This window comes from Vipera ursinii (assembly GCF_947247035.1).
Source record: "Vipera ursinii genome assembly, chromosome: 2".
Lineage (NCBI taxonomy): Eukaryota > Metazoa > Chordata > Lepidosauria > Squamata > Viperidae > Vipera > Vipera ursinii.
Window position 1 is genome coordinate 41,456,924 of NC_139513.1, and position 27,162 is coordinate 41,484,085.

The 27,162-nt window shown below is 38.8% G+C and overlaps 2 protein-coding genes across 2 annotated transcripts in view; one reads left to right on the forward strand and one right to left on the reverse strand.

The window, feature by feature from the left end:
* The window catches only part of LOC310634806 (contactin-3-like), a gene marked incomplete at both ends in the record, with an annotated part of 166,260 nt that overhangs the window by 54,555 nt on the left and 84,543 nt on the right, over nt 1–27,162 (reverse strand). The window contains 2 exons of the mRNA XM_083353342.1: nt 2,361–2,511; nt 6,386–6,515. Of these exons, the coding sequence (XP_083209468.1) occupies nt 2,361–2,511; nt 6,386–6,515 (281 nt within the window). The remainder of the gene's footprint in view (nt 1–2,360; nt 2,512–6,385; nt 6,516–27,162) is intronic.
* On the forward strand, nt 17,515–19,019 carry LOC310635403 (uncharacterized protein). Its single transcript, XM_083354315.1, has 2 exons — nt 17,515–18,872; nt 18,908–19,019. The coding sequence occupies exon 1, from the start codon at nt 17,681–17,683 to the stop codon at nt 18,653–18,655; it is 975 nt and encodes a 324-aa protein (XP_083210441.1). The 5' UTR covers nt 17,515–17,680; the 3' UTR covers nt 18,656–18,872; nt 18,908–19,019.

Consider the following 27,162-nt stretch of genomic DNA (forward strand, 5'->3'; position numbering starts at 1 on the left):
CATTACCTTCTCTCTCCCTTTCTCTCTCTCTCTGTATGTATGTGCACACTCACACACATACACACAAACACATATGAATTAATGAAATAGCTGAATATCTTACTCAATTTATTAGGGATGAGAGAATAGGAAAGACTACATTAATATCAGAATGCTGACTTTCTTTTGTCTCTGCTCTAATAAACTGAGTTTATATCAATGAGATGGGAATTGGAATGTACAATAAAATGTAGCACAAAGCATAGATGGCAGAGTCATTGTGAATGTATCTGTCAAGAATATATAAACCCTTGCCCTTCATGGACTTTCTATATATGCCACCCCACCCCCATAAAAATGTGAATGAATCAGTGCTTATAATTGGACAGATGAACAAATATGGAAAAGATGGGTATGAAAGTCATAATTTTCTGAATTGTTTCAAAAACAATAGGCCAAGTCAGGACCTTATTTAACTATTATAGTTTTTATTTTTTCCCCAATCTTGACATTCTCATCTAGGATATGAGCTGTCATTATAACTTTTCCAAAGTGTCAATAAAATTTACATAGTGTCATGGTTCCAATAGATGAAACCAATTAAAAGAACTTCCAAGGCAAGGATTTCTTCTTAAAGAACATTTTATTCAGGAAACAAAGTACCAACACTTACATAGTTGAACCCAAGACTGATATTCCCTTCCACCAGATACAAAGTAACAGGTTGCATTTCCCACCCCACAAAAGCTGTCATAAATCACTTTCTCCAATTAGCACAAAACGTGGGCTTTTCGTGGGCTTTTCTCTCTGGCTCTTCAGCCCACCAAAACCTTATCAGACAATGTCCTTGAGTTCCCACACTTCTGCAGTTATGGGTAGCTAAACCCTCAAGCATTTACCCCATTTCCCCCCTTCTGCATTTGAACTCTAGAAGAACAGAAAAGGCACGTTAAAAGCAAAACTAAAATGGGTGCTGATTCTCACTGGTCAGAGCGTTGACATCCATTATCACAGCATTGACACACAGGTGTGTTGATGTGTTGTGTGTATATAATTGGATCATCTTCAGTGGGCTAACTCCCCCATTTTGGATTTTTTTGGGGGGGTTGCAACAATGAGAAGGGCATGAGAAGAAAGCAAGAATTTGTGTAAGCTGAAATGGAGTAACATCAGAAAACTAGCTACAATTCAGAGAGCTTGAAGAGGCAACTTGAACTCAATCATTATGTAGTCTGACCTCTGTCCAAACCCAACATCTAGGCCAAAGATAACAAGAGCAGTAAAATCCTGGAGTTACATGGATCACCTTACTTTGGACATATGAAAACTGCTTCAGTCCTCCAAGTTGGAATAACACCTAAATATCTGAGTTTATAGAAAAAGTTGCCTGTTTACCCTTTCTAAGGCTTCAAATCTACTATCTAGAGCACCTGCACAAGAACTCTCAGTCAGAATTAACATACTGGGAAGCACAACGGTAAGAAGCAACGCTGACATGAAAGAAACAAACACAAAATAACATGCACCACACATGCTAATATAATGCTAAAGATAGTGATAAAATACTTTTGTAGTTACCGTATTTTCCGGCGTATAAGACGACTGGGCGTATAAGACGACCCCCCAACTTTTGAGATGATTTTCAAGATTTTTCGTCTTATACGCCAGAAAATCAGCGAGCCCGGGAAGGCACACCCTCCCCTCTCACTGTGGAGGAAGCAGGGCAGGCTGGTGTCGGGCGGGAGCCGGCAGGGCAGTCCTGCACATGCGTGCACTCCCCGGCTCCTAAGGAGTGCTCCTTAACATCTGGGGAGCACGCGTGTGCGCAGGACTGCCCTGTCGGCTCCCGCCAGACGCCAGCCTGCCCTGCTTCCTCCACAGTGAGAGGGGAGGGCGTGCCTTCCCGGGCTTGCTGATTTTCCGGTGTATAAGACGACCCCCCAACTTTTGAAATGATTTTCATGGGTTAAAAAGTTGTCTTATACGCCGGAAAATATGGTAGCTTTGTCAACCAACCTCTAACTTTCATTTATAACAAGGCAAGTAGCTGAGTTTCTGCAGAGCGCAGGTGTGAAAATTGATGCAGGAATTCTAAAATGAAATCCAAGCCATTTATTTCAAATTTGGGAAAGACCAACGGTGATAAGATTTTTTTCTGGTATGCCATTAATAGTCCAAACAATTTCAAATAAGCACCTGGGGGAAAAAATTCTATGTGGCATATTGTTCTTAGTGAGTAGAAATCTCCTCTTTCATCTGTACTATATACTTTAATGAAATTGGGTGAGTTACTTAGTTTTTAAATTAAATAGTGTTGCTATTTTTTCCCCAAAATATGGCAATATTTACATTATAACATGAAGACATTCACAACATAATACCTTTCATTTTCTTGGAGCAGCTCACCTCCCTTTTTCCAAATAGTTGTCGCTTTAGGGGAAGCTTTTGGCTTGCACTCAAAATGAGCTGTGCTGCCCTTTAGAAGCTGAATCAATTTCTTCATTGGGCTTTTAGAAAAGTCAGGAGCAGAAGCTAGCAGCAGAAGAAACACATTAACTATGAAACACAACTTCTCCAGCATGTCCTCAGTGAGTTCCACAATTCATGTTACTTTTTTTTCTTTCTTTAACCATTGAATAATATGAAATTCCCATTCTATCTAGTTCAGCCAAAATAGCACTGAAACAGAAATTGTACATTAAGATGCCACTGAATTAAGCTGGGATTAAGCAAAGGCTTTGCTTTCAGTTCACTGATTGTAAGAAGACTCCAAAGACCTACATTTTCCAGCATTTGTCTTTTTACAGCAGCCAATTTCTCTCTTGCTGTGACTTTCCAACAATTGGTATTGACTTGTTACCCATTTGCCTGGCTGAATTCACAATATTTAATACAATGTGATATTAAAACATTGCATTAGTGGTAACAATATGTCCCAAACACTTCCTTTGCTTCCAGTGAGTCTCTGCCTAACTTCATTTTTATAAATGCAGGTTGCTGTCATGCTGTAAAAGAAAGCAAAGACATTTCACATCATATTTATGCGCAGCAATGTCTTTGTATTCCATGAAAATCCTGATGAGATGGTACAAATAATCTTGAGAAATTATTTTATATTGTGGTAAATAAGCATTTTGTGACTGGTCATGATCACTCTACCAGTCATTTTGTCCCATGGCAGGCATTAAGGTACAACCACCACTCTGTGAAAGTCCCTCCCTCAATAAATCAGCCAATGTTCCTTGTTTTGACATAGGAAGATGGAAAGAGATATCCTACAGGGATTTGACAGTAGTTTTAGAAGTAGTCATGAAAAAGGCATTAACTGAGTTGAATCAAACTCTAGTCAGAGTTCAAGTCTCAATTACAGGGTTTTATTTTAATAAGATATTACTAAGTTATTAGTGGTGCAAATGAGGAAGCATTGCCACATTTTCTCATTACCACATTTTCTCATTACCACATTTTCTCATAACATGTTTTTTCTATACTTCACTAAAAACTGTTTTGCTATGTTTGGAAACAGGTTTTTAAAAATATATAGAGGAAGAACAAATGCAAGATTAGATTAGAGCTCTTCCATAAATTGATTTTTTAGGAATTATAACAAAATTGCAGTTTAATAATTTATTGTGAAGACTGTCCTGGAGATAGAAGAAGAGTAACCAGATACAACTCAGTCTCAGGAGACTGCTTGGTGATACCTTTGACTTTAGGGAAGGAGACAGGGAGAAGATGGAAGACTTAAGGGAGAGAAAGAGAAGAGAAATCATGGGCTGTTTTTCTTTCCTTATGCTCTGTTTAAAATATTCAAAGTGCTGTGGGAGGTAATGCTAGCAAAAATGCAAAAAGCAACAGGTAAATATATTCACTGAAAAATGTCGTTCAGGTTAAGCTTGACTATAGATAACTTCATTGAAAAACCCATATAACTATTTCTTTCTGGGATTGAAATGTCCCAGTCTAGCCAAATGTCTGCTACTTTCTTTCATTAACTAATTCCAGTTCTACTCTGTAATCAGCCACAATTGGGAAGATACTGGCAATTGGCTTCATTGGCTGCTGCAAGACTTTGACAGAGAGAGTTATAGAATGGGGACATGGAGTAGAATGAAACTTACATCAAGTGAGTTTCTTTCAACAATACTTTTATTGAATCACATGAAGTTCGGCAAGAAACATTGGGTCTGGAACTCATAAATTTAGCTGGACAGATTGGTTTGTTTATGTCTATCTATATGTTGATGGCATTTCTATGCCAATATAGATCATAAATTCTCTAGAGCTTACAATAAATGAGTGTAAAAATTTTAAATACATCAAAAATAAAATTCAGATTACAGATGGACAAACTCATGGAAGAAGACTTGCTGATTTCAGGTTTGTAAACAAAATAAATAAATAAATAAAAGTTGCATTTTGCTACATAAAAATGTATTAAGTCTATGTTATAGATAGAATTTAAAACAATTCTTAAAAAAGATACTCGGTATCTCACAACTCTTCATAGTCCACCAAAAGTGTTGCTGTTATACTCTGGTTGAATTCAATGACTTAGGAATTTTCATTTATTCATTTCAAAATAATATTAGTGTTGGAAACTTTTTCAGCACATTTTGTGCAGCTTTGTTAGATACATTTTAGCCTGCCTTTCTGCTAAAAAAAGAACCTACATTCAATTTAGATGTTTTAAGATGAACATGGTAAAAGAATGATCTCTGGCAGCAGATTGGACAGAATCAAATTATTCCTTAATTTTATTCAAAAAATCAGTTTCACCAGCCAATCTAGATTTCAATGATCTGTATAAATTATATTAAATGTTAAAATTGTCAGACTTTGATTTGGGCATCAAAACTGAAAACTGTGCAATCAATGGACTAATTAACAGCTTCATTCAGATTTGCACTTACATGCTTTCAACCACCTTAACACTATTATTTCAATTAGGAAAAAGAGAAACTGAACACAATGCAAAACTGTAACTTATACTTTCCATTCAAAATATAAGACATTGCAGAACACAAAATTGCCTCAGATTGCCTGACCAGCTAAAATTTTCCACAGCTATCTCAATTTCAGAACACAGTAAGTTACTTGTAAAGAGTATTATAACTTTGAGACGGTAAGATAGTCCACATGTTACAAAGTATTCAATCTGTTCATTAGAGTGGCTGAATTAAAGAGTACTTCTTGCTTGGACAAAACTCCTGGAACCAGTGTTTACTGTATATCCCCCATTTTGCTGATCACATAAGCAGTTAAGTATGTGGAAGCATATCAAGGGAATTCACTGAGGAATGGAAAGAGATAAAAATGTAGCCCTTCTCACTCACACAATGCCCAAAGAGGCCAATATGGCTCCTTAACTCAAAGGATACTCAATATGGCTTCTAAACTCTAAATTAAGAAACAATATAAAAAATGTAAAACTGCAAAGCTGGTTACTGTTTGAATATAGCAAAAGCTTTGCCAATTCACATCTGCATGAGGATAAATCCTTGTCATTTGTTCTAAAAGCAAGCTAATATAGGTGGTCCTCAACGTATGACCACAATTGAGCCCAACATTTCTGTTGCTAAGTGAGACAGTTGTTAAGTCAGTTTTGCCCTATTTTACGACCTTTTTTGCCAAAGTTGTTAAGTGAATCACTGCAGTTCTTAAGTTAGTAATATGATTGTTAAGTGAATCTGGCTTCCCCATTGACTTTGCTTGTCAGAAGGTCGGAAAAGGAGATCACATGACCTTGGGACAGCAGAACGGTCATAGGTATGAGTCAGTTGCCAAGCACCCAAATTTTGATCACATGACCACAGAGGTACCGCAATGGCCACAAGTGTGAAAAATGGTCATAGGTCACTTTTTTCAGTGCAGTTGTAACTCTGAACGGTCACTAAATAAGCTCTTGTAAGTCAAGGACTACTTATATCACCTTCATAACTAATAATGGGTCCCTACACCCATCTCATCAAGGAAAAGGTCAGAGAAACTTCTCTGTTGTTTTCAAATGACATTGCTTTCTCAAGAATATCAAAACTTCAATACAGAAGGTCAATGCCGCACCGTAATATGCTGAGCCAATGTTGCTTCCCAATTGTGTGATTAGTTTTAATCACTGGGCTGGTATCCAAGCTTTGTGTCTCTTCTCCCCATAATTAATAATTTATCTTGGTGCCCTTGTTTTAAATCAGTGAGTGATTGAGCTATAAAATACACTGAGCTTCTCTACCCTCCACCACATCTCTCAGATACAGTTGAGAAAATTACACAGAAATGCTAATAAATCGAGTGCTGTGAAAGCATTTTTGCTAAACTTTCAAGATGGTGTAGGAAAAACATGACAGCTACTGCAGCAGGGGAAAAATATCTGGCAAACAACAATACAGAAAGCAAAGTTGTGACTTACCTACAACTCGGAGATTGGCACTGGCATATATTGTACCATGTTTGTTTTCCGCTATACACTGGTACGTGCCAGAATCTGTCAAGTTTAAGTTTGTTATAGTCAAAGCTCCATTTTCAATTTGTATTCTTCCCTGGATAGTAAAAGCAAAACAATAAAAAGGAATATATTTACGTGACTGGAGAAACAGACAAGTGATGATGCTTTGGCTGAACAGCAGTATCTTATGCTTTCATTAAACTTCATTTGAAGAATTCATACAGGGCTTAACGGGTGTTTAAGACAACTCTGGAACAACTTCTATGCATTGACCAAAGTGAGTGATATGCTAATAATGGTTTTTATGAGACAAAGCTTTACAGAGCTTTGCAGTAGATATAAGCATCGGACTGAAACACCAGCTTTGAAAATCCTCTTTCAAATTCTGAAAGGATTGAGTTGGATTTGCTTGTCAGTAAGGTCTCTTCCTAACAATCCTGGGATCAACTTACTTTAATTTTGGGGCTTACAAGCTTGTCTACTGCAAAATGCTTTTACATAGGGAGGAAAAAAAAGTGGGGTTTTTTTCCCCCTTAGAAAATGACAACTCATTTTGAAGTCTAATTCTTGCTCGGATTATATATTTGAATCTTTTCTGTTCTCTGAAGTCTTTCATATATACTCATATATACTCACATAGACAAATACTTGTCAAGCTTTTTACTTAACACACAATTTCTTTGGGGCTAAAATTGTGATTAGTCGGTGTTGGGTTGAAGTATCTCTGCTTTGTGTATCTGAACATTCCCGAGAACATAGAATTGATGAGATCAATGATAGTGAAGCATGTTTTCAACTTTAACCGAAAGGAGATTTAGTTATTGGAAGTACATTAAAGAGACAGGTAAACTCTAGCAGCTTGCAGAGTATATCCCACCAGGAAGAAAGTAAGATAGCTTGTGCTCTCCATGTGCATGTCTTGGAAAAAAGGAAAGAAGGAAGTGATCAGAGATTAGCAACAACTTTATCAGGGAGCAGGAAGAGTGCTATAGAGAACACAAAATAAGTCAGTAGGTTATATGATGCGGAAGAATTAATGCTACTGGATCAAGACTTCCAATAGATTATTACACAGGCGAATTCTGTATGTGAACTGTCTATAAAAATTCAGTGATACCTCAATCCAGTACAGCAAAGCATTCTATTCAGTGGAATGCTTACATCTTTAGGGCTTTTTCAGAAGCTGTCTTTGATAGCAATTCATTTTGTATTTCTGGGACCAAAGGAGAAAGACCTTTTCTGTTAGTTGAACACTACTGAACAGTCATCAAAAGCATACAGGTTAAAAAAAAAGACTCCATTCCTGGTCTTAAAGAGCAGGCAGACTTATTCTGGTGAAGACGATTTTTAAACTTATTTAGGCCCAACTTATCTAAGGCAAGAAATGATCATCAAGCTGAAGACTGAGACTAAAGTTCAAGTAAATGAATTATTAGAAGATTTTCCTAGACATACACATGTATATTCAATATGGGCACAATAACTTAATATATCTGGCAGGGTCTCTTTTTATTTTTCCAATTTTCCCATTTCCCCTTTTCCTTATATTAAGCCTTTTCCCTTTCTCATTTTTTCAGATTTTTATCATTTCTTAAATTTAAGTATTTTTAAGGTTAATGTTACTGTATTTTTAAATCTACAGAAATGAATGAATGAATGAATGAATGAACCACATTCCATTCAGATGTCACAAGTACATCTTTCGTTCACTTGCTATCCATACATAATGAGACTTTACCCTTATATTGATATTAAAGTACAGCAGGGCTTTTTTTGTCATAGAACGCCCAGAATGGAGTTCCGGCACCTTTTTTGGATGGAACCTTGTAGGGTAGGCAAGGCGGGTTGTATGACATGTGTGAGTTCTGGCACCTTTTTCTTTTACAAAAAAAGCACTGAAGTACAGTGTTTTTAAGTCTGACTAGGTGGGGCACCATTGCACTCATTTCACATGCTAGTAAAGTTATGCTTAAAATCCTACAAGCTAGACTCCAACAGTATGTGGATCGAGAACTACCAGAAGTACAGGCAGGATTTCAAAGAGGCAGAAGAACTAGAGATCAAATTGCCACCATACACTGGATCATGGAGAAAGCTAGGGAGTTCCAGAAAAACATCTACTTCTGCTTCATTGACTATGCTAAAGCTTTTGATTGTGTGGATCACAACAAACTGTGGCAAGGTCTTAAAGAGATGGGAGTACCAGACCATCTTATTTGTCTCTTGAGAAACCTATATGCAGGTCAAGAAGCAACAGTGAGAACTGGACACGGAACCACTGATTGGTTCAAAATTGGGAAAGGAGTCTGGCAAGGCTGTATACTGTCGCCCTGCCTATTTAACTTATATGCAGAACATATCATGAGAAAGGAAGGGCTATATAAATCAAAAGTTGGAATTAAGATTGCTAGGAGAAATATCAACAACCTAAGATATGCAGATGATACCACTTTAATGGTAGAAAGTGAAGAAGAACTAAAGAGCTTCTTGTTGCGGGTGAAGAAGGAGAGTGCAAAAGTTGGGTTGAAACTTAACATTAAGAAAACCAAGATCATGGCATCAAGCCCTCTCAATTCCTGGCAAATAGAGTAGATGGGGAAGAAATGGAGGTAGTGACAGACTTTATTTTCCTAGGCTCCAGGATCACTGCAGATGGAGACTGCAGCCAAGAAATTAAAAGATGCTTTCTCCTGGGGAGGAAAGCCATGGCAAATCTAGACAGCACAGTAAAAAGCAGAGACATCATCCTGCCAACAAAAGTGTGTGTAGTCAAGACTATGGTCTTCCCAGTTACAATGTATGGCTGTAAAGGTTGGACCATACAAAAGGCTGAGCGCCAAAGAATTGAGGCCTTTGAACTATGGGCTGGAGAAGACTCCTGCGAGTCCCTTGGACTGCAAGGTGATCAAACCGGTCAGTCCTAGAGGAGATCAATCCTGACTGCACTTTAGAAGGTCAGATCCTGAAGTTGAAACTCAAATACTTTGGCCACCTAATGATAAGGAAGGACTCACTGGAGAAGAGCCTTATACTTGAAAAGATTGACGGCAAGAGAAGAAAGGGACAAAAGAGAATGAGGTGGCTGGATGGAGTCACTGAAGTGGTAGGTGTGAGCTTAAATGGACTCCAGAAGATAGTAGAGGATAGGAAGGCCTGGAGGGATGTTGTCCATGGGGTCGCAATGGGTCGGACAAGACTTCGCAACTAACAGCAACAACAGCAAGGTGGGGCAGACAGAACCTTAGGAGAAGTTTTCCCTTTGCAAATCCAAAGTGTCTCCTCAATTATACATCCCATATGGTGCTGAGCTTTAAAATAATTTTTATATAGGTAACAATTTTATATAGGTAACAATTTTTGTAAAAATATAAGTCAAGAATAATTCTGGGAAAAGTTATTTTCTTTGGCTAAGTACTGGTCCGAAAGAAGAGGGGTGCAGTCTAGGCAATGGGATCTGAGGTTTGAAAATGGGTAAAGTGGGAACCTTGATAAAGAAATACAGTAGATCAGAAAATGCATAGAATATATAGGGACTACTGTATGTGATATCTGGGGGATGGAGACTCGTCTCCTAGAATTAGCTTTAACTAGTTGCAGCACAGTATATATACTACAGATGTGTAAAGCTAAGAAGATTTACTCAAAAGGAGATTTGACTTCTAAATGAAGCCAGTTTTCTCTAAAATCAGACACTGTGCATTTTCTATTCTTTCTAGCTGGAATCACAATATTTGTATTCTAGTTTCTGATGGCCCCCAGGTCCAGTCTGTCTAAAAGGGCTCATTTCAGTCTCTTTTAATATACACATTCCCCCACTTCTTCCCAAACTATGAAAATAACAAAAAAAAAAAAACATCAAAATGTTTGTTTTCTTTCTGTTACTTATCTTTCTTTTTTTGCATTGAACAGCATAAATATTATCCTCTGAGTGAATGGATCTGAGATAATTTATTTGCTGCTTGGTTACTGCATAATAAATTTAGACAAAAATATTTGGGCGAAAGTAAATGGAAAGTAAAAGAAGAAAACAAACAAAACCTATTAATTATAGTAGTATGTTATGCACTACCAAGTCATATAAAATATTTGGAGATAACTTCCTGTGTGGAGATTATAGAATGTTTAGCAACAAAATATATAACAACAATATATGTTAATTTATTATGATCATATCAAGTAAAATAAAAATAAAATACAGGCTCTAAATCCAGAATAAAGTAGATAAAAAAGAAAATATAGTAATAAGATATGTATGTGGTAAATACAAGGAATAAGGATTTAGATAAATATATCACTTTTAAATGAAATACAAGCAATTAGCATTCAAATAAATACACCCTTTCATGTTATATTTCCTTTCAGGAATAGTTTAAGCTTTGTTGTTGTTAGTTGCGAAGTCGTGTCCGACCCATCGCGACCCTATGGACAACGTTTCTCCAGGCCTTCCTGTCCTCTACCATCTTCTGGAGTCCATTTAAGCTCATTTAAGTTTAAGCTTTAAAGCCTAGTAAATGAATCATTTCCTCATCTGTAGTCATCCATGTCTCTTAGACTGCTATGAAGTCAAAGCTGGAGAGGAGCTCCATTCTATCCCAATCTGTTACTTTGTTCTTCCAGCCAGTGATATTCCAACTCAGTACTTAATATTATTGGAGTGATTGGGAGGGTACTGGAATTTTGGGTTAAAATAAACATGTTTTTTTCAATTATTCAACTAGAGTGAAATTATCCAAAATTCCTTCAGAGTCTAAAAAAAAAACCTCACACAGGTTTGAAATATGTTTACCTTCAACCCTGCCTTAATGTTGAATAGGCTCCAGTGGGTCTTGAGGTGAGCAGCAATTTGGTGGGATAGTTTTTCAGGTTGACAACTCAGAAGAGTATCTACATCCAGAGTGAAGTGTTGAGCTAAGGGTGACGTCTTTATAACTCTGTCCTATTCCAAAGTCATCCTCAATTAGTGAGTCACCAAGATTTGGGCTGCAGCTTGCTTCCTCTTATCTGTCAGCCTCTATTTTATTTCTCTCACTTATATTTTCTGCATAGTGTGATGTTTTATCAAGGAGTAGAGGAAGTAAAGTGAAAAACACTTCCAAGGATTTTTTTGGTGCTCTTTTCTTTGTGTATATTTTATGTTGAAATAGGGGATGAACCACCAGATTGTTTCTCAAAATAGGCTGTATTTTCTTGGGTAGTTAGAATGACAGCTCTATTAGAGCTTTACATGTTGTTGCTAATATTTCTCTTCAGATCATCTAGAATACTGACTTGTTTAACATCTGGCAAGGTACTGAACCCCTTCATGGATTACTGCCTTGTCGCGGCGAAGGGGCTTCCGTAATTCAATGAAGCTATGAGCTATGCTGTGCAGGGTCACAGAAGACGGACAGGTCATAGCAGAGAGTTCTGACAAAATGTGATCCACTGGAGAAGGAAATGGCAACCCACTCCAGTATCTTTGCCATGAAAACCCCATGGACAGTACCAAAAGGAAAAAAAAAGATATGACGCTGGAAGATGAGCCCCTCAGGTCGGAAGGCGTCCAATATGCTACTGGGGAAGAGCAGAGGGCTAGTACCAGTAGCGCCAGAAAGAATGAAGCAACTGGGCCAAAGCTGAAAGGACACTCAGCTGTGGATGTATCTGGTGGTGAAAGGCAAGTCTGATGCTATAAAGATTTTTTCTCCATAGGAACCTGGAATGTAAGATCCATGAATCAAGGAAAGCTGGATGTGGTCAAACAAGAGATGACAAGACTGAACATCGACATCTTAGGTATCAGCGAACTAAAATGGAGAGGAATGGGTGAATTTAATTCAGATGACCATCAGGTATACTACTGAGGGCAAGAATCCCTCAGAAGAAATGGAGTAGCCTTCATAGTCAATAAAAGAGTAGGAAAAGCAATACTGGGAAACAATCCCCAAAATGACAGAATGATCTCAGTTCGAATCCAAGGCAAACCATTCAATATCACAGTAGTCCAAGTCTATGCCCCAACCACCGGTGCTGAAGAGGATGAAATTGACCGGTTCTATGAAGCTCCTCTTGCTGTGGGTGAAGAAGGAGAGTGCAAAAGTTGGGCTGAAACTTAACATTAAGAACACCAAAATCATGGCATCCGGCCCTCTCAATTCCTGGCAAATAGATGGAGACTGCAGCCAAGAAATTAAAAGATGCTTGCTCCTGGGGAGAAAAGCCATGGCAAATCTAGACAGCACAGTAAAAAGCAGAGACATCATCCTGCCAACAGAAGTGCGTGTAGTCAAGGCTATGGATTCAATGCAATGTATGGCTGTGAAAGTTGGACCATAAGAAAGGCTGAGTGCCAAAGAATTGAGGCCTTTGAACTATGGTGCTGGAGAAGACTCCTGCGAGTCCCTTGGACTGCAAGGCATTCAAACTGGTCAGTCCTAGAGGAGATCAACCCTGACTGCTCTTTAGAAGGCCAGATACTGAAGTTGAAACTCAAATACTTTGGCCACCTAATGAGAAGGAAGGACTCACTGGAGAAGAGCCTAATGATGGGAAAGGCTGAGGGCAAGGGGACGACAGAAAATGAGGTGGCTGGATGGAGTCACTGAAGCAGTAGGCATGAGCCTAAATGGACTCCAGAAGATGGTAGAGGACAGGAAGGCCTGGAGGAACATTGTCTATGGGGTCGCGATGGGTCGGACATGACTTCGCAGCTAACAACAACAAAGGTACTGAAAGAGTTAATCAGGTTTGTCCCTACAGGGTCTTCAGAAAAATGACCTTCTATGGGAGGAACAGATTATTTATTCAAGGTATCTCTTCTCAAGGACAGTAGTGATAGAACAGCCTGGGAGTTACCTACTTTTATGTTGCTACAATTAAACTTTAAAGTAAAGCACTCTTATTGCCAAGAACAATTATTAATGGACTAACTCCCTCTGTGTGAAACACAGGTAATAGGAAATTCTCAAATTTGCTCAAACAAAGCTCCACTCTGGCAATAATAGGATATCTGAATGATAAAAGGATTTGTTTAAAGTCTCTCATGGATGGGAGCCATTCAACCTGCAAATGAATTAACTCCCCTTTGCAGTGCAGAAGGTGACTAAGGGAGAGAATGTCTGTACTTTTGGATCCCCATTTTCCTCTATTTACTCTGTTACTTTTTGGATTTGTACAGTAATCTCATTAAGATGTAAGTAATAGTTATAATTAACTATAGTTAACAAAAGTGCGTATAGTTAAGGCTATGGTCTTCCCAGTTGTAATGTATGGCAGTGAAAGTTAGACCATAAGAAAGGCTGAGCGCCAAAGAATTGAGGCCTTTGAACTATGGTGCTGGAGAAGACTCCTGCAAATCCCTTGGACTGCAAGGCGATCAAACCAGTCAGTCATAGAGGAGATCAACCCTGACTGCTCTTTAGAAGGAAGGACTCACTGGAGAAGAGCCTAATGCTGGAAAAGATTGAAGGCAAGAGAAGAAGGGGACGAGAGAGAATGAGGTGGCTGGATGGAGTCACTGAAGCAGTAGGCGTGAGCTTAAATGGACTCCAGAAGATGATAGAGGACAGGAAGGCCTGGAGGAACATTGTCCATGGGGTCAAGATGGGTTGGACACGACTTCACAGCAAACAACAAACAAATAGTTATGGTGTGCTTGCCTTTCATCCAATGCTTCCTGGGAGGGTGGAACTGGCTTTGCATTCTTCTGGGTGTAGATCAATATTTCTTAACTTATTCCTCACTTTTTTTAGGTGTTTATTTATTTATTTATTTATTTTTATTACATTTATATCCCGCCCTTCTCCGAAGACTCAGGGCGGCTTACAAGCTTAGCAGTAGCCTTAAATTAGGATCCACCTTTCCATCACTATTATCTGGTTTTGAGTCATAGTTTTCTCTGTGCAGGCTTGGTTTAACTGATTCAGGAGTAATATTTGGATGACTGTGTTAAAACTTAATAAAAGTCTCTTTTGGAGTGTCCACCCTGCTGTCAATTGTGTTCAGAAGCTCAAAATTGACAATATTTTTTGTGCTGTCAGTAGGCATTGTCTGGTTATAAAGCCAATAACATTTATTTTTTAAATCCTTTTTGCTGCATAAGCCTTGCAGCAGTTGGACAAAAGGCTGCAGTCTGAGAAGGGCAAGGTTCCTCAGGCATAGAAACAAAAAGATTTAAAACCTGGACACTCTCTATCTTTGCTTACAGATCCCATTCCAGGGTGGAGGTGATCAAATCTGTTTGAGAGGCTATATAAAAAAAGAGGCTTGATTACTTATGGGGAGCAATTTACTTTTTAGATACCTGTCAACTTTGAGTTATTTAGTAGACTTGTCTGAGAAGCAGAATTTAAGCAATATTTCTTCTTTCTTTGACTCATGGTGGAGATGATACAAAAACCAGTATCCAGTAAAGATAGTAAAAATACAGGTCTCCGGCGGAATAAAATTAAATAAAATGGAATAAAAAAGGAGTAAAAGAGATAGTTAGAAATTAAATAGTGGCTTTAGAGGGAGGTTTTAACAGCAGATGCTCTTTGCCATCTTTCTGGGCCCTCTAATTATCTCTTGGGAAACTAACCTAGCCATGTCTAAAGATTCTGTTGAAGTCTTGCTGTTTTATTCTTAAGCTGTAGAAGAGACAAGATCATTCACTATCCCAGAGTTGACCCTAATCTATAGTTAACATCTGGCTAAAGAGGTAAAACAATAAAACCTTTGGAAAAAAAGTAACAGTCACATTGGGCTACAATATATTACAAGAAATGAAACAGCTATATGTATACATTTCAGAATAGCCTTTATAATTAGCTTAGAGTAGTACACAGATCCCATGGAGAGAAATCTTCAGGCCAATAGAAAAATAGACAGATTGGAAACTTCTCAAAAAGCAGAGCTTAAAAATGATAAGTGTAACACTAGACTGAAACAAATATAGAGATAAAACAGTTTAGCTCTCTAACAACTAATAAAAGAATAAAAGAAGTTGATAAAAAAAACAATAAATCAATAAGAATTTCTAACTAATCTATACCAACCATTGGAATGGCACAATGGCTCAGAGAGTAAAACGAGGTCTGAATGCTGAGTGTTGTGTGACAGGGTGAACTCCAAATCCTCTTCCTAGTTCCTGCCAATGTAGCAGTTCAAAAGCATTCAGTTGCAAGTAGATAATATGTACCACTTGGGTGGGAAGGTAACAATCCTCTGTGACACCATACTGCCCACTTGACTGCAGAAATGCCTTCAGACAGTGCTGTCTTAATGATCCTTGAAACTGGATGAGCACCGCCCCACCCCCCATAGTTGGCAATGACCAGCAAGAATAAAAGCTTCAGGGACTCCTTTACCTTTACTATTGCAACCATACTTAACTTTATGGCCAACAGTCAAAATCAGGAGTTTTTAATTTACCTGGTAGAGGGGTATATGAAGAATTATAGTTTATAAATTGCTTCCAAATGGAGATAAAGCTATTACTAGACTTAGTATTTAAAGTTGTTGTTGGCATTGATGTATACGTTGAAAGCTGAATCCTCTAATGAACAATTAAACATAATGCTCAGGGAGAAGCACTGTCTATCTGTCTATCTTACCAGTGGTTCTCATATACAAAGCCAACTCAGTATATTTCATGGAAATATATGTTTCGATAAAACTTAACAGAAAAACAGGCTAACAGAAAATTGAAGTCAATATTTAAAGTTAGTTTCATCCTCAAAAAACTGATACTGGGAGAGGAATTGCACACAATTTCATTTTTTAAAAAAGGAAGTAGCTTAATGAACAATTGTGGATGCTAAGAGAGTTTTGATTGATCCAAGAATTTAAGCATCATCTTTGTTGCTCTTCTCTGAGACTCTGGAAAGAGTGCAGAGAAGGGCAACAAAGAAGATTAAGGGGCTGGAGACTAAAACATATGAAGAACAGCTGCAGGAATTGGGTTTGTCTAGTCTAGTGAAAAGAAGAACTAGGGGTGACATGATAATGGTGTTTGAGGGGCTGCCACAAAGAGGGAGTCAACCTATTCTCCAAAGCACCTGAAGACAGGAAAATAAGCAATGGATGGAAACAAAGAGGGATGCAACCTAGAACCAAGGTGAAATTTCCTGACAGTGCAAACAATTTATCAGTGGAACAATCTGCCTCCAGAAGTTGTGGGTGCTTCATCACTAGAGGTTTTTATGAAGAGATTGGACAGCCACTTGTCTGGAATGATACAGGGTCTCCTGCTTGAGCAGGGGTTTGGACTACAAGACCTCAAGGTTAATCAAGTCCCTTTAAGGTCTCCTTCAATTCTGTTATTCTGCATAAGAAATGGAAGATGGGTGTAACGGCCAAGTAGTTAATATCTGCAGGGGGAAAAACAGGCTAAAGCACAAAAGGAATTTAAACTAACAAAAGAAGATAAAACAAAATAAGAAAATTGCCACAAAAAGGGCTTGGACTCTATAGTAAAAGGGGGGGGGAAATGGTGAGGGATGGGTCCGCTGCTAAGAGAAGATGCTGATGTGAGGGCAGAACTTCTTCCCTGCAGAATCTATTTAATAAGCTTAAAGGGGTACATGGAGCTCATGAACTGTAATGGAACTAAGCAGAATGACTGAAAAACAAAGGGAGTGGCAATCCAATGTAAGTAAATGTTACATATGAGAAATAATGTAGCAAGAGAAATAGATTAATGGAATTTGAAGTTAAGAAATATGTAAACATACATAGAAAGGCAAAAAGGAAATAATTTGATCAGGTCTGGATATCAGTTACCAGAGAGAAAAATTGCACATAGCAGGTCACAGGAAACCAATCCATCAAATTCAGACAAATACTGAATAAGAACATTAGTCTTCCGGTGGCTCCGCGGCGACGGAGGGAGCCTTCCCGGGCTGCCCGCGGCTCAGCTGTTGTTTTTTCGCCCGAAACAGCGCCGATCAGCTGTTCGGGCGAATCCGAAACCCCCTCCTCGGGAGAAGAGGAGGGGGCGAGCTCCCAGGTAGGGGTAGAGTTCTCCAGGGCCGCCTGAGCTTATGGCCTGGGCGGCTGAAGGATTGAACTCCCCCGTAGCCTGGGCTGCTCCCAGCTGGCCGTCGCCTCTGCTCCTGACTTCTTGGAGCAGAGCCAGCCGTCTGCGACCACCCCTGCCTGAAGGAATGACTATGATTTAAAGGAGCAGGCAGAGCGATACAAGAGGAAATGGTAAAGAGGATTACTATGTTTTACTCTCCAGCTTGATGGACTTTTTTGGATTACAAATCTGAAGTGAAAGTGCGTCATATTTGGTAAAAGATGGCGGCTAAACCACCCCCTAAAACTCTTCGGAGTGCTGGAACTTCTCCCGTGCAACAATCATTATTGCAGGCGCTGCATCCTCCTGATGTATTGATATCAAAGGACTTACAAGATGCTCTTGAAAAACATACCCAGGTAATTTTGGAATCAATTAATATTAGATTTGCACAGATGGAGGAGAAATTGGAGAAATTGGAGGAGAGAATGGAGGAGAGGATGGAACAGAAGCTCAAAGCGATGAGGGTAGACATCTTGACTTCAGTGTGTAAAGTGGCTCGGTGTGTGGAAGAATTGGAGGAAAAGCTAGAAGACTTGACTCAAAAGAATGCTATATTAGAAGCAAAAGTATTGGAGAATGAAAATAAAATGGAAAAGGAACTGTGTCTTGCTCAATATTTCCAGATGCAGTTTGCCATTAGAATTAGAGGCTTAAAGGAGAATACTAAGGAAGATCTAAAGCAGCTGGTTTCTGAGGCTTTTGAAATAGTGTTGAAACAGCCAGCATCTGAAATAAAAGGAGGCATGGACAAAGTGTTTCGTGTGAATTCATGGATTGCCAGACAGAGGAAGTTGCCTAGAGATGTGGTGGTATATTTTGCAAAAAGGGAAACTAGAGATGAAGTTATACAAGCTGCTTATGATACTAAAGTTATGATTGCTAATCAAGAAGTTTTGGTCTTAAAAGAAATTCCTCCAAAGATTCTAAGGAGAAGGAAGGATTTTACATTTCTTGTGCAAGAGCTCAAGCAGCGAGATATAAGGTTCAGATGGGAGATCCCAGTGGGGTTGATGGTGACGCACGAAGGTAAAAAGTACCGTTTGGTTACTGTGATGCAAGCGCGTGATTTCTACAATAATGTTTTAAATGCAACGCCATTAACACTTTTGGAAGCTGGAAAGGGATCTGGAGAAGGAGTGCATCAAGAGGCCGAAGATGGTCAGATAGAAGACAACGGTGTTGGAGGAGATTAAGATACAACCTCGTCGGATGAATCTATAAAACAGAGGGTGACGCGTGCTGCTGCAAAACGATCTAAGAAGAGAAAGTAGCAGGAATTGCAGAAGTCTTTGGAACTTTTACGATATAGTCAAGTAGTCAAGTAGGGGAGGGGGGAAAGATTTGGGTGTAGACGCAATATATTTTTATATTTGGTGGTTTTGTGGAAAGGGTGAGCTTTTTTGGATTAAAGTTTGGGGGAATATACAGAAGATTCTCAAATGAAGGTTCAAGTTTTGTTTGCAATCTTTTTTCTTTTTTTTCTTTTTTTTTCTTTTTTGTTGTGTTTGGAATAATTATAGATGTGGTACTGGAAGAGGAACGGTCGATTACAGAAGAGTTGACTTTAAAGTTTTTTGATTTGGGATCCTTGGTTAATTTGGAAAATTATTTGTAAGAATGTTATATCATGGAATGGATAAAATGGATGGAGTTTATTTAGGATAAGTATAGGGTTGAGAAGGGTTTTTTTTTCTTTTTCCTTTTTTTGTCTTTAATATATGTTTAATACTATTAAGGTTTGTTCCATTCTATATAAGCTAGAGAGTGTCCTTTTCTTATTCTAGTTTTTATATATATATATATTTAATATTGTTAAGGTTTGTTTTATCCTATATAAGCTAGAGAGTGATGGATTTTAGAATTTATAGTTGTTAGTATATGGTTGCTTAGGTTTGCTTTTTTTTATATATATATACCTTGTATTCAGCTCTGGGAAGTAGGGGGGGAGGGGGGGAGGGAGGGGGGGAGGAGGGAGGGGGGAGGAGGGGAGGTAGGGGGGGAGGAGGGAGGGGGAAGGGGGGTTTTTTAAAGGAAAATTGTATTTTAAAACTTTTCAATAAAAAAAAGAACATTAGAATTAACAGCCATGCAGCAGGTCATATAATGGTCAACATGTAAAGGAATGTTAACAGATGCTGCTGGCAAAAATAATAATAATAATAGTAATAATAACAACGACAACAACGATAACAACGATAACAACAACAACAACAACAACAACAATAATAATAATAATAATAATAATAATAATAATAATAAGTAGTAGTAGTAGTTGGAAGGGACCTTGGAGGTCATCTAGTCCAACCACCCGCTCAGGCAGGAAACCCTATAACATTTCGGACAAATGGCTGTCCAGTCTCTTCTTAAAAACTTCCAGTGTTGGAGCATTCACAGCTTCTGGAGGCAGATTGTTCCACTGGTTAATTGTTCTAACTGTCAGGAAGTTTCTCCTTAGTTCTAGATTGCTTTTCTCCTTGATTAGAATAAAAAGACAAGTTTTTTATTGTAGTAGAAAACTAGGAATTCATGCAAGCAACTATTTTTCGAGAGTCTAGAAGGAGCTTGCAGATTTCATATCAGAGACTTTTTTTTATACGATCATTCAGAAATCATGGAGGATGAACATTTTTCAGAAGAAAATGGGTATAGTGCCAGAGCACAAGAGTGGGGCAAATGTTGTTCCTATGTTTGCAAAAAGAGACAAAAAAAGAACCCAGTTTGCTGTAAATTCCAAACAAAATCCTGGAATACATTATTAAGCAACAAGCTTGTGAACATTTAGAATAGAATGTGATAGGCTGCATGAGTTTATGGGTTGGTTGGCATCATTTATAAAAAAATCAATTTTTCTTGATAGAATGATGAGTTTTGGATAGAGTGATGGGGAAGAAGACCAGCATAGCACATCTATTAACAACAACTAGCAGTCAAAAGACAGGATGAAAAAAATGTTTAATCGCACAACCCTGGACAGATTCAACCATAGTTTCAATGGGGGCCAAACTAGATGTGATCATCCTAGACCAAACGATAAACATAAGGGTTTCCTGGAAGCTTGGCATTCAGACAAATCAGCCATCAATAGACACATTAAAATAAACCATATTTACATACCATTCAAAAGAGATAACAAAAAAGCTAAGAAGGAAACATAAAAACAAGGATACATACATCCTCTCCAGCAGCCAATATCCACCAATTAATACCAGGCGAACAATCCAGCAGAAAACAATACCCTAATCAAAGTACCACCAAGGGGAAAAATGTTGTTGTTGTTAGCTGCGAAGTCGTGTCTGACCCATCGCGACCCTATGGACAACATTCCTCCAGGCCTTCCTGTCCTCTACCATCTTCTGGAGTCCATTTAAGCTCACGCCTACTGCTTCAGTGACTCCATCCAGCCACCTCATTCTCTGTCGTCCCCTTCTTCTATTGCCCTCGATCTTTCCCAGCATTAGGCTCTTCTCCAGTGAGTCCTTCCTTCTCATTAGGTGGCCGAAGTACTTGAGTTTTAGCTTCAGGATCTGGCCTTCTAAAGAGCAGTCAGGATTGATCTCCTCTAGGACTGACCGGTTTGATCGCCTTGCAGTCCAAGGGACTCGCAGGAGTCTTCTCCAGCACCACAGTTCAAAGGCCTCAATTCTTTGGCGCTCAGCCTTTCTTATGGTCCAACTTTCACTGCCATACATTGCAACTGGGAAGACCATAGCCTTGACTATACGCACTTTTGTTGACAGGGTGATGTCTCTGCTTTTTAGTGTGCTGTCTAGATTTGCCATGGCTTTCCTCCCCAGGAGCAAGCGTCTTTTAATTTCTTGGCTACAGTCCCCATCTGCAGTGATCTTGGAGCCCAGGAAAATAAAATCTGTCACTACCTCCATTTCTTCCCCATCTATTTGCCAGGAATTGAGAGGGCCAGATGCCATGATCTTGGTTTTCTTAATGTTAAGTTTCAACCCAACTTTTGCACTCTCCTTCTTCACCCACAACAAGAGGCTCTTTAGTTCTTCTTCACTTTCTGCCATTAGAGTGGTATCATCTGCGTATCTTAGGTTGTTGATATTTCTTCCGGCAATCTTAATTCCAACTTTTGATTCATCTAGCCCTGCCTTTCTCATGATGTGCTCTGCATATAGGTTAAATAGGCAGGGCGACAGTATACAGCCTTGCCGGACTCCTTTCCCAATTTTGAACCAATCAGTGGTTCCGTGTCCAGTTCTCACTGTTGCTTCTTGACCCGCATATAGGTTTCTCAAGAGACAAATAAGATGGTCTGGTACTCCCATCTCTTTAAGAACTTGCCACAGTTTGTTATGATCCACACAATCAAAGGCTTTAGCATAGTCAATGAAGCAGAAGTAGATGTTTTTCTGGAACTCCCTAGCTTTCTCCATGATCAAGCGTATGTTCGCAATTTGATCTCTAGTTCCTCTGCCTCTTCGAAATCCTGCCTGTACTTCTGGTAGTTCTCGATCCACATACTGCTGAAGTCTAGCTTGTAGGATTTTAAGCATGACTTTACTAGCATGAGAAATGAGTGCAATGGTGCGATAGTTTGAACATTCTTTGGCACTGCCTTTCTTTGGAATTGGAATGTAAACTGATCTTTTCCAATCCTGTGGCCACTGTTGAGTTTTCCAAATTTGCTGGCAAATTGAGTGTAGCACTTTTACTGCATCGTCTTTTAAGATTTTGAATAGCTCAGCTGGAATACTGTCACTTCCACTAGCTTTGTTGTTGCTCAGCTTTTCTAAGGCCCACTTCACTTCACATTCTAGGATGTCTGGCTCGAGGTCAGTGACCACCTCATTGTGATTATCAGGGACGTTAAGCTCATTCTTGTATAGTTCTTCTGTGTAATTTTGCCACCTCTTCTTAATCTCTTCTGCCTCTGTTAGGTCCCTGCCATTTTGGTCCTTTATCATGCCCATTTTTGCATTAAACGTTCCCTTCATTTCTCCAATTTTCTTGAAAAGATCTCTGGTCCTCCCTATTCTATTGTTTTCTTCTATTTCTTTGCACTGTTCATTTAAGAAGGCATTCTTATCTCTTCTAGCTATTCTCTGGAATTCTGCATTCAATTGGGCGTATCTTTCTTTTTCTCCCTTGCCTTTCACTTCCCTCCTTTCCTCAGCTATTTGCAAAGCTTCCTCAGACAGCCATTTTGCTTTCTTGCATTTCTTTTTCTTTGGGATGGTTTTGGTTGCTACCTGTTGTACAATGTCGCAAACCTCTGTCCATAGTTCTTCAGGCACTCTGTCTATCAGATCTAATTCCTTAAATCTATTTGTCACCTCTACTGTATATTCAACATGGATATGATTTAATTCATACCTGAGTGGCCTAGTGCTTTTCCCTACTTTCTTCAGTTTAAGCCTAAACTTTGCAAGGAGAAGCTCATGGTCTGAGCCACAGTCAGCTCCTGGTCTTGTTTTTACTGACTGTATAGAGCTTCTCCATCTTTGACTGCAGAGCATATAGTCAATCTGATTTCTGTGTTGACCGTCTGGTGATGTCCATGTGTAGAGCCGTCTCTTGGGTTGTTGGAAAAGAGTGTTTGCTATGACCCTCGTATTCTCTTGACAGAATTCTATCAGCCTGTGCCATGCTTCATTTTGCACTCCAAGGCCAAACTTGCCTGTTATTCCAGTTATCTTTTGGCTTCCTACTTTAGCATTCCAATCCCCCATGATGATAAGAACATCATTTTTTGGTGTTAGTTCTATAAGGTGCTGTAGTGCTTCATAGAACTGGTCAATTTCATCCTCTTCAGCACCGGTGGTTGGGGCATAGACTTGGACTACTGTGATATTGAATGGTTTGCCTTGGATTCGAACTGAGATCATTCTGTCATTTTGAGGATTGTATCCCAGTATTGCTTTTCCTACTCTTTTATTGACTATGAAGGCTACTCCATTTCTTCTGAAGGATTCTTGCCCACAGTAGTATACCTGATGGTCATCTGAATTAAATTCACCCATTCCTGTCCATTTTAGTTCGCTGATACCTAAGATGTCGATGTTTAGTCTTGTCATCTCTTGTTTGACCACGTCCAGCTTTCCTTGATTCATGGATCTTACATTCCAGGTTCCTATGGAGAAAAAATCTTTACAGCATCAGACTTTCCTTTCACCACCAGACACATCCACAGCTGAGCGTCCTTTCGGCTTTGGCCCAGTCGCTTCATTCTTTCTGGCGCTACTAGTACTAGCCCTCTGCTCTTCCCCAGTAGCATATTGGACGCCTTCCGACCTGAGGGGCTCATCTTCCAGCGTCATATCGTTTTGCCTTTTGGTACTGTCCATAGGGTTTTCATGGCAAAGATACTGGAGTGGGTTGCCATTTCCTTCTCCAGTGGATCACGTTTTGTCAGAACTCTCTGCTATGACCTGTCCGTCTTGGGTGGCCCTGCACGGCATAGCTCATAGCTTCATTGAATTACGCAAGCCCCTTCGCCACGACAAGGCAGTAATCCATGAAGGGGAAAGGGAAAAATACACTGCATCAAAACTGGCAGGGTAAGCTATTGTACATAAATATGAAACAAATCCACACTCACTCACACTGATGTTACATATTTGGGTAATGAAACATCTACAAGCAAACCATCAAGCTCAGGGAGCACTAAGGTCTCCAAAGTGGTGACTATAATTGTCTATTGGAATGAAGTTGGCAAGGGACTTCAGCAAAGTATTTGACATGTTTTCCATGAGATTCTGGTAGAGAAAATACAATACGAGATTAAATTATGGTACAATTATGCCAGATATACAGTAGAACTGGTTGAACAACTGTACACAATGAGTTAACATCCATGACTTTCCACTGAAAGGGAAGGACTGTTGGCTGGGCATTTTGCAGAGTTTTTAAGGACATTTTAAGCCCTGTGTTGTTCAACCCAATTATAAATAACTTGGATAAGAAGTCAAAAAATATGATCATCAAATTGCAGATATTTATTTATTAAACTTATTACATTTATATGCCATCCATCTCTCTATCCAGAGTGACTTTAGATGGCTTACAATGGAATAAAACCATAATATAAAAGCACTAAAAGTAACAACAATTAAATAAAAGTTAAAAACCAAAACACTACCCCTATGGATGGTATGGGGGTAGGCTTCTGTCTCTCATTCAACCAACCAGCAGAGTGCACCCCCACCAGGGTATCAACCAGCAGAGCTAGGTTTTAAGACTCTTTTGGAAAGCCAGAAGGGTGGAGGGTTGCAAGATGTTTAGAGGGCAGGGGCTACAGCAAAGAAGGCTCTTCTCCTAGATTCCTAGTGGGATCTAGAAAAGCCTTCTTTGCTGTGGTCCCTGCCCTCTAAACCTGGCTGATGGGGTCTTCTACTGGAGTGACTGGGGTGGTTAATCCAATTGAAATCAGATAACCTGTTTTCATACAATGAAGGGCTTTAAATGTAATAACCAAGACCTTGAACTGAACCCAGAAGCAAACTGTATTACAAAAATCACGGGATAGCAAGTATCAGGAGTTAGTATCAAGATTCAGGAATACCTTGAAAAATTGTAATAATGGACAGCAGCTAGTAAGATGAATTTCAGTGCAAACCCAAAGGCATGACTAAAGGATGAAGGGTTATATTGGGCAGTAATACACACAAAAAGTATTTGAGTGACTCACAAGCTCATTATAATCCATGGGTGTGACAAAGCTGCAAAAAGAGATGCAATCCTAGCCTTCTTCAACAGACATACAGTTTCAAGAAATCACTATTCCCCACTATTCCTCATAAACCAAGCCACATCCAGATTACTGCATTCCATTCTGGGCACTACATTTTTTGGAGGACACTGACAAACTGGGATATGTTCAGAAAACAACAATCAGGAAAGAACCAGGTAGGACAAACGTATAAGGAATATCTGTAATCATTGCGTGTACTTAGCCTGGAGAAGACAAGACTGCAAAGACACATGATGCTGCTATCAAATATTTGAAGGGCTGTCATACCGAAGAGAGGGCAGAATTGTTTAGAGTTGTTTCAGAAGGCCGAGCAAGGAAGAATGAGTTTAAATTACAAAGAAATAGATTTTGAATGCACTTCAGCTAAAATTTCCTAATGGTAAAAGCTATTCAACAGTGGAACAATGTCTCCCTGGAGACCCTGTGTCTCCTTTGCTCAAGATATAAGATATAAACAGAGGTTAGAGGGACATTTGTTGGATATGTTATAGTATTACTTCCTTGTATTGGCCAGTGAGCTAGACTAGATGATGTCCAAGGTGACTTACAATCTTGATTCCATAATTCTTTGAATAAAAGCAGAAGTTACGGAAAGGAACTAAATATGTCCTTGAATACTAGTGACATAATTTTCTGGAAAAAAGACAAATGAGAATGACACTAATTTTGATGTAGCAAATTTATCCAAGATCATATTGTGCAGACATTGATAAACTGAAGAGATATATTTTTGGATTATCTGCCTATATGCAGGAAACAGGATAGAAAAAATATAATGCTGCTCCAAATATATCAATGGACATTAACACCAAGAGTTGTAACTTCTTTATATAATGGATCTAATAAACTCAATGACCCTAAAATTATCTTTACTACCACATGGAAATAAGCTAAAAAGAATACTGCTTCATTTTGCTTGACCATTTTTATTTTTGTTTTATGGTCCTCTCTTCCCAAGACCTCAAAGGTGGAAAAAATTCATCCATTAGGTTTGGAGAAGGGGTATTTCCCTTCGTTCCTGTGCTATTCTGGAAGGACAGCATTCTTTTCTAGTTGTTGCTGCTAGTGGACTAAACAATTTTTAAAAATCTCAATCACCTTAAATGTAACTTACGAACACTCTTTCAACTTGTGAATGCCCTGACGTTTCTTTGTTCATAACTTCCCAACTTTATTTCAAAATACTAACATCTTTTTCTTGTAAAAAGAAATTAGGTTTATTTTATCATGCTACAAATACAGGCAAAAGCATAATTTAAATGTGCAACATCACATAAGATTTTAATCTCAGACTTGTAAACATAGGAGAAGAGACAGGTAGTTCTGATGACAAACTCTCTAGAAAAGATTTTAAACAACTCGCTATTGTTCTCTATACCATGAGCTCACAGTTACCTAAATAGCTATCTTGGAAATACAGTGACATTCTTGATTGATGCCCAAAAGTTGCCTTAACAGATGGCCTTCTTTCTGTCTTTCTCCTTTATTTTTTAAAACTAAAGCTGTCCATCAAATTCGCTAAATTATATCATTTTATATTTGAATGGGGTCAGTTTGATTAACACCCTGCTCGGTTCACTAATTTAATTTAAGGCATGCTGAATAAGCATTTTTCCTACGAGTTTCCCCACAAGCAAACAAGTTATAGTTTTTTCCATCTTACAGGTATTTTAAGAATGCATGAATCTTTCTTTGGAATGCTTTTTGGTGATCTTTTTCAGCCTGCCTCAGTGCTGCGTCTGAACAATGTTGCAACATGGCAAGAAGCAGCTGGTGTTTTTGTATTCTGTTATATACGGGAACTTCCCAGATTGCTCATGTTTCCTGTTTTAGGAAGACAGCCATGGAAGAATTCCCTTAAGATGCCTTCTTCTCTCATGCTTTAACACAGGAAGACAAGCAATTTGAAAACACACTGCAGGGAAGATTAAATAATGAAAAATAAGACATTCACACGCACCGTTCTCCTTCTCCTTGAAAATTCCTGAT